The sequence below is a fragment of the Hydra vulgaris genome, chromosome 11 (genome assembly GCF_038396675.1).
Source record: "Hydra vulgaris chromosome 11, alternate assembly HydraT2T_AEP".
NCBI lineage: Eukaryota > Metazoa > Cnidaria > Hydrozoa > Anthoathecata > Hydridae > Hydra > Hydra vulgaris.
Window position 1 is genome coordinate 13467207 of NC_088930.1, and position 9242 is coordinate 13476448.

A 9242-nucleotide genomic window follows, 5' to 3' on the forward strand; every position below is an offset into this window, starting at 1 on the left:
GTAATGTAAAAATGATGGGGTATTGGAATTGGAAAATTTCAAAATAAATTAAAAAAAGTAGAAATGATATCGCTCGTTTAAAAATATTTTAGGAATGTTTCTTTTTAGTCGTAGAACATGATTTTAAAAAGTAGAATTATAAAAATTAGAAAAAATGCGAAACATGTCAAATTATCAACTGAAAATCTTTTATTTACGACATTAAATCCAACGGCAAACTAATAATTTATTCATAATTGTGAAAATTATTTACAAATAAACATTTTTTGTTCTTGTTTTGGTATAACCGGAGTGGATTTGAACTCAGACCGGCACCAGACCCATTAAGTAAATTGGGTATGGATTCTGGTAGGTTCCATCGATACCCAACCTAAACTCTGATCCAAAGAAACAAAGCAGGTCTTGCTTTGGGTTTGGTTCCAGGCCCGATCAAAAACAGCCTATTTTTACTTCTTAAGATTTTAAATTATAAAAAATACGATTATAAAAGAAATTCTTGCAAAAAATAAACGGTCCATAATAAATCTTTTTATTTTAAACACAATTTAAAATATTTTTTTATACAATGTTGAATCAATAAAATACTTTATTTTTTGTTATATATACATCTTTATTTACAATTTTGTACTATTTTGTATCTAGGATTTTTTGAAAATATATAAAAACTGAAAGCAAATGGTACTTGTATAAGACATAATAAATTACGAACCATTTTGTTTTCACAGTTTTTTATTATGAACATTTTAAAAGCAACTTCAAGAATGCTTTTCTTTTGTTTTTCAATAAAGACATTGTTGTCAATTTCTGTGTTGAGTACAACTCGGTCTTCTTTCTCTTTACAAACCATTTCATCTTAATGTACTTTTATCTGTCCACTCAAGACTATCGGAAACATATTTTATATTTGTTGTACATCCAGGTGGAAGAAATTGATTTCCAGTGATAGATAAGTTTATATTGTCGCTTTCCAAATAATCAATTTTATTTTTAGTTTTTAGTAACTCTTTTAGATCCTAGATTAACAGAATAAGATGTTGTATTAAAATATCAGGTATTAAAGTAGATAAAAAATCAATTAACTAAAGTTAAAATTAATAGTAATAAACATTAATAACTTAAATATCTACAGGATACCTATTTACCACTTTTATAATTAAGGGCTCGAAAGTAGTGTTTCGGGGTACTACTACGCATCCGAACAATAAGAACGTTAAATCTTAATACTTATGCACATGTCTGTGAGTTATTTGTTTACACATACACAAAAATGAAAATAAAAAAAGTGAATAAAAAATAAATAAGTATATAGGGCGAAGAAAGTGGATATGTACACGTTGGGGGCAAATGATGTTCCTTAGCTGTAATAAATGTAAATTACGAAAATAAATAGAAAAATCTTATATAAAATTTAATTGTAGGTGAGGTTAGAAGGAGCTTATAAACCATGGATTGCTTTTTTTGTTGTTGTTGTTTATTTAAGTGCTTCCAGAAGACCATACGGTCTTATCACAGAGTGCAACGGAGCATTTAACTAGGAAGCAAAGAGCATTTAACTAGAAAGCTCACGCCTACTTCCTTATCAATGACACTTATTGGGCTAGAGCTGGCATTGAACCACGGACCTCTTGTTTCTGAGTCAGAACTCTAACCACTGCGCCGCGCCTACTTAAGATTTAGTGGCTTTTAGTGGCAGTATTACAATAAAACTACTTCGTTAAAAAGATGGCTTCCAAACAATTTAATATACATGTGTTTAATTTTTTCTTTTTTTTTTAATCATTTAATAAAAAAATCTAAATTAAATAAATATTAATTAAAGCATTCTAAAATTTAAAATTTGATGCAGCATAATAAAATTAAAGGTAAAAAAAAAAAAGGTCGAAATTAAGTTAATAAAAATATGCTACATTTAATAAGGATTTTTTTAAATAATGTTATCTGATAAGACGCGAAGCTCAAACAAAAGCGTACTTTTTCAGATAAAGGTCGTATAGTGCACAATGATTTAAAAAATCAAAAATTTCAATATTTTATAAATAATAAATGTTTTACAACAAAAATAAACATTATAAAAGCTTAATAATAGACAAAGAGTAGTAAACAAAAATTACCTTAGATATGTTAACTAGCAGTCTTGAAGTTGCTATGGATGTACTAGAGTCAATATGAACATTATCGAGTTGAATAAATTTTTGCGTGAAATCTCTCTTGTATGTGTAAGTATCTTTTGCGCTCGACGCAATAACAAAAATGTTGTTAAAGTTTTTTATGCCACGTTTCCTTCCTTTTGTGACTTCATCAATAATATGACCAGCGTGATTTTGGTCTGCAATAATTATTATATCTTTTGCACCACAGTTTTCGAGAGGGCTTAAAAGTTTGTTGATTGATAGTTTGCCAAAATCACTTGCGGTGCCGTCTTTATTTTTATCCCACAATAGAATATCACCGTTTCGTAATGTAGGGCCATTTAGATATATGGTTAAGGTATCAATGCAGTGCTCATTAAGTTCACATACGTTTTTCAAATGATTACTGATGACGTTGGAATCATCAGCAGGAAGAGTATCTTGTGTGTTTGGATTGCCATCAACTAAACAAAAGTATAAATCTTTTGTTGAAAAAAAAACAGCTTATCACAGCTAAGAAAACAATTTTCATAAAAAGTTTACTAAAAACGAGATAGAAAGAGGGTGTTTATGAAAGTTCGGAAAAAGGGTGTTTATGTAAGTTCGGAAAAGTATTGGTAAGAAGTCGGTACAATACAGGTACAAAAGCTAAACTGATCGAGAAGTAAATCTAATAATTAAATATCAGTTACACCGTACTAAACTTTCCGCCTCTTATCTTTTATACTTAAAGTTCAATAAAATTTTTCGAATAGATTAACAGAGGTTTTTAAGCGGATCATCCAACAAACTATTTACCGACAAAATATGTTTTACCAAAAAACTGTAACAAATAATTTCAGAACATTTAACTCGTAACGAAATGCTATTTTATTTCAAAAGCATGTGAAAAATACAATTAAAAAAAACAAACGGTGAAAATGAAAACGTTGGTCTTTAAATGGAAATCAATAGATTCTTTTAACACATAGTTCATAACACGTGGTTCATTTCATAATATATGCTTTTTATAAAAAATCTGAGATTTTTATCGTGCACTATTAGGTTTGGAGAAAGGGAGAAGTATTACAATAATTAAATAAAATTACAAAGTACTTTAAAAAGTTTAAGTAAGATTTTAAACAATAAACTTACGATCTATTGTAGAGTTATTTGCAAAAAAGATTCTGATGTTTTTATCATTGTATCCTTTATTTTTCAAATATTTAAACATATCTTTGATGTTGTGTAAATGTCGAACGGATTGCGTATGTTTGTCCCAACCTCCAAAAACCATTAAACCATAATCGCATTTCCACTTACAAGACTCTTTTAAATGATTTGAAGGATGTTCACATTTAATTGCATTATTGCATCGAGTGTCAGATTGAGCATGAACTGTTGGGCATGATGCAAAACCTTCTAGTTCGTCCATGCATTGTAATTTGTTTTGTAGTTGCAATGAAGCTTTTTCATATACTTGAGGTAAAAAAGTTACAGTGCAAGATGTTTTAAAAGCATCGCCACTAAGTTGCTTGTGAATTAGGCATTTTTTTGTATCCGGAAATACTAAGCATTCTGTAACACCGCCTAAAAGATAAACGGAAATGATTGGCTTACAAAAAATCTCAAATACTAACTTCATTGAAATTTTTTAAGTTTGTTCGGATCATATTTAAAAAAATATTTAATATTTTATCTTTTTTTTTCTTTTAAGCATCTTTTTCTTTAAGTTAATATTATATTTAAAACTGTTTTATTAAGTAATATTCTTTAAGTATCTTCAAAAATGTTTACAAAATTTTTCAACTTTAATAAGTTGGCACAACCGCGTATTTGTCAACTCACTTTTCTTTTTTGGTAGCTAAAGGTTTACAAAGAAGTATAATAATAAAGGGGTAATTTGAGATGCAAGTTATTTCAAATTTTAAATTTTTTGGGTTTGGTTTTATACAGTACCGGTTCTAGGATTTTAATTAAACCAAATTAGGGCGTAGGGTGCATAAAACCCCGTATTAAATAAACATTTTAAAAAATAACGCAAGAACAATTTGTATAATACCTTGGTTGTAATAGCTTCCTTCTTTGTTGTCGCACTCTTTTTTTGAAAGACTTGCATAGCTTAAAATCAAAACAAGTGTGTGCCCAAAATGTGCTTCAGGAATAGGGTCAACAACTACTACAGCTTCTAACTCAGTAAATTCGCGATGAAAGTATTCTGTCATCACTGCATTGAGCTGGAGCTGTTTTTTTGATGCCATATATATCCTCATTTGGTGTCTATACCGGCGTAGGTTGCTACAGTCTTCGATTCCCAGTAAATCTTTACAGCCATTTGTTTCATTGAGCTTTTTTTTAATAAGGTTATAAGCTTGTCGTGCGCGCTCGTTAGCGCCGTTGTCAACTTTTCTACGGTCTATTCCACAATAGACCGTACTCCAACACCATATTACAAAGACGCACTTTAAAAGGAGTTTCATTGAAAATAGACAAAACGTAAAAAGTTCCAGGTACACCTACTTTCTCTCTGCTTCACTTTATTTGAATTATTTAACATTGAAGACGGCCATTAAAATACGCTGAGTTAAATACGCGGCAAAGATTTGACGCTATTGTGTCGGTTTCTTTGATTTAATCAACGCTAAAGGTAATTTAGCTTCTTTTTTTTCTAATTACTTTGAGAATAAAAATCAAGGTCGTGCAATCACATCCTTTCAACTCCAATCTTATTACCTTTGCAATACTTCTATAAAAACAGATGAAACACAAAAAACTAAGTGTGCAACAAGTAAAGAAAAAATATTTACGTTACGAAGCAAAACGTTCATGTAAACAAACCGGCACTAACAACAAAAAACAACATTCATAATCACATTTTATTGTGATTTACCACACGCATGTACAATACATACTAATAGACGCATTATTCGAAGGAGGGAAACATTTAATGTTTCCAAGATCTTTCAATGATTAAACAATTGCCGAAATCATGTTGCACCTTATCTTGTAACGAAAGCCGAGTTGTCGGTATGAAGATATTGAACGTAGCTGTTAGAAAATAACTCTCCACCCATAAACAATTGCATTCAACGTTATGAATAGACAATCTTTTTAGTACTTTCTATCGGCTGTTAAAATACGATTTAGTTAATGTGGAGCTAATTAATACCATCTCGATTTACGTTTCTCGTATATTGATAAAAAAATTGTATTGTGTTGCGCTTTCTTAAAAAATAGTAATTCTTTTTTTAACGTTTAACATTTTTGTTTGAATTATTATTTTTGTTTTTATTATTATCATTTATTACTATTAGATCAATATAATAGAATTAAATTTAAAAAAAAACAACAAGAAATTTCATAGTATAACAAATAGCATTATTACCATCTAGTTACGGCAAAAAAAAAAAAAAAAACGTCCTAAGTGAATGTTGACGTTTGTGGACAACGTTGACAATTGTGGTGAGCTTTCAAAACGGCTAAACAATTGTGATGACGCAAAAAATCGGGGTGAATAATTATCCGCAAAATAAAACGTAAAATTAGCATGAAACTCTTAATTCATTCACATTTAAGATATCCACGTATAATTTAGAAGGACATGTGACTTAATGTTTTTTAGCTCTAACAATAGGATTTTTATTTTCTGATTTTTTTAAAATATAAAATGACGTTGTTAATTAAAAGGGTTTACCAAAACTTCATCTATAAATCCGATTAAGCTTTATGGAGATTTCTTTGATTTAAAAGATATTTATATACAAGTGGTTATGGTCACTCTTTAAAATAAAATTATGTTTATTTGTGATTCGAGTTAAGTCTTTATAGGATTAAACTCGCTGTAAAAATGTAAAAAATAACAAAACAATAAAAAAACCACGAAATAAGTTCGCGACAATAACTTGATTTAAAACCGTACAAAACGCAGCTTAAATTCTTCGACGATATGTTTCTGATGTTTTAAATTAAAAATAATACAGTGTATTTTTCAACGATACAGTGTGTTATAGTAAAACGAATAGTAATAATAAAAAAAAAAAAAACGACAACAAAAAAAACAACAACAACAACAACAATATTAAAAATAATAATCACAATAATAACAATAATAATAAAAATAATAATTATATATATACATATATATATATATATATATATATATATATATATATATATATATATATATATATATATATATATATATATAATATATATATATATATATGTATATATATATATGTATATATATATATATATATATACATATATATATACATATATATATACATATATATATACATATATATATATATATATATATATATATATATATACAACCCGTAGATGTTGTGAGAAAGTTTTTTCGATATTTTGTTGACAAAAAGTAAAAATTAAAATGCAAGACCGGAATTTTTTTTTTTATAATGATAGACTGCCTGCCCCAACCAAACCCTCAGTCGATGTAGCAGCACTCCCTTGCGGGTCAGGCTATTTGTCAGTCGATGTAGCAGCACTCCCTTGCGAGTCAGGCTATTTGTCAGTCGATGTAGCAGCACTCCCTTGCGAGTCAGGCTATTTGTCAGTCGATGTAGCAGCACTCCCTTGCGAGTCAGGCTATAAGATAGTCGATGTAGCAACACTCCGCGCATGATTTACAGTAAAAAAAATAAAAATAAAAACATTTTATTAAAAAAAATAAAAATAAAAACATTTTATTAAAAAAAATTAAAATAAAAACATTGTTTATATTGTTAAAAACATTCAAAATGTTTTAAAAACATTCTGGTCAATTAAATTTGCGTTTTTGTGGTTTTTTTAAAAAACGATTAATTTGTAATTAAATTAATGGTTTTTACTTTCGTCCAACACGGAAATGTTGGACGAAAGTTAAAAGTAATTAAAAGTGACGTATATGTTGGCGTAAGAATCACTTTTTTCCTTCCGCTCTTCCCAAAGCCAACAAACTATAGATCTATATATATATATATATATATATATATATATATATATATATATATATATATATATATATATATATATATATATGTTATATATCGTTAGTTACATGGCAATATGTTGTATTTCGCATTTTTTGCGTTTTTTAAGTTTGTTCCATAAATTGCTTAAAATTGTGTAATCTTTGATGTGGAAAATGGATTTTTCTCTAAATCGTCAAATTAAGAGATAAAAAAAATATGTAACTTATTGACATCTAGAACTATTGTTTCATCAACACGGAAAAAAGCCTTAACTTTAAATCCATACTATATTTTAGTTAGGTACAGCCTAATAACTACCGATGTAACGCATTTACAGCCAAACAAAGATTTTAAGGCAAGTTTTCACATATTGTTTTTTCCATGGGAACGAAAAAGGCAACGAATAATTAACTGCATAAGCATGCGTAGTATAAGTTTTAAATGCTCACGCGATTATTTTTTCCCTCTTCTCTCCGTTCCGTAGAAAAAAAAGGAATAGTGGGAATTGACCTTTTTTTTTTTTTTTTTTTTTTTTTTGTTATTCACCTCCTCAAGGCCGATAAAGCCACTACAGATGAGGAGGTTACTTAATAGTGGTTATAACCCTCTCTCAACTCTATAACTCCGAAACACAAGCCTTGAGCAACAAGGCCGCTGCGCGGAGAAACAAGTTGAGCGCGGTACTACCAGGGACGTGGTGGGGATCGAACTCGGAACCTCCCGCTTATTAAGCGAGCGCTTTACCACTACACCACTACCGCACGACCTTCGGAACTAAAGCTACTTCCTATTTCTATATCACCTGCTTTATTATTTTCTTACCCTTTTAAATACCCATACTAAAACAATAAAAAGAAAGGGAGAGTACTAATTTTTTTTTAATTATTAGGGTGTTTAAAAAAAACTTAAAGGTCTTATCACAGAACACTGCGGAGGAATTTAACCATAAAGTTCACAACTCCTTCCTCACAAATGTCGCCTATAGGGCTAGAACCAATACCAAATCTCGAACCTCTTTGTTTTGAGCTAGAACTCTAAATACACATGCACTTTGGCTGTTTAATTTATCTTATTGTAGTTTTGGATTTATTATACAACTAAAAATTTTAAAAAGTGTTATAACAACAGCATTTGCAACATCACCAGCAAAGCTAACTTTAACTCATAATCAGGAAAGTACCTTTTTGGGTTGCACACTCCTAATATAAGCATATTTTCTAGTTGTATTGGTCGGTAATTTCGGTAAAAAAATTATACAATTAGTGAAAATACAATGTTGATTTTTTCTTATATTGTTTACAAATAATAATTTTGTAATAAAACAATTTTTTTGATGTTTCTTTCGTTCTGACAATTGTCTAACTTTAAACACAGAACCCTTGCTTACATATATATATATATATATATATATATATATATATATATATATATATATATATATATATATATATATATATATATATATATATATACATATATATATATATATGTATATATATATATATATATATATATATACAATATATATATATATATATATATATATACATATATATATATACATATATATATATATATATATACATATATATATATATACATATATATATATATATATATAATATATATATATAATATATATATATATATATATACATATATATATATATATATATATATATATATATATATATATATATATATATATATATATATATATATATATGTATATATATATAATATATATATATATATATATATATATATATATATATATATATATATATATATATATATATATATATATATATATACATATATCTTCTCATACACCCTGCATAAACAGGAATCGGTACAACTCTGGTTATGACAAGACAAGAAGTGATAAAAAAATTTACCTGAATTTTTCTCTAACTACTAGCCCTTTTTATATCTTTTAAACTGCACTTAAAACTGATTTTAAAAGGTATTCGATTTAAGTAATCCCCAATAAATTTATAATAACCTTCAGACGCATGTTTGTCTACAATCTTTTATATCACAAAAGGTTAGTTACTATTAAATCTCTTTAAATAATGCGCTTAAGAAAATAAACAAGTCAAAAAAAATCTAAATTTTATTGGGACTTGCATTGAGACACAGTTGATTACACAGC

The 9242-nt window shown here is 27.8% G+C and overlaps 1 protein-coding gene across 2 annotated transcripts; it reads right to left on the reverse strand.

Moving 5' to 3' along the window:
* Positions 1 to 517: 517 nt before the first annotated feature.
* On the reverse strand, positions 518 to 9242 carry LOC100214463 (uncharacterized). 2 transcript variants are annotated; one of them, XM_065810168.1, is made up of 5 exons: positions 8986 to 9242; positions 4171 to 4854; positions 3264 to 3698; positions 2112 to 2593; positions 518 to 1013 (listed from the first exon to the last, which is right to left on the reverse strand). In XM_065810168.1, exons 2-5 carry the CDS (start codon positions 4586 to 4588, stop codon positions 849 to 851), a joined length of 1500 nt encoding a protein of 499 aa, XP_065666240.1. In that variant the 5' UTR covers positions 4589 to 4854; positions 8986 to 9242; the 3' UTR covers positions 518 to 848. The 2 variants fall into 2 exon arrangements, with proteins under 2 accessions (XP_065666240.1, XP_065666241.1); XM_065810169.1 differs by having other exon boundaries at positions 4171 to 5333; positions 8986 to 9130.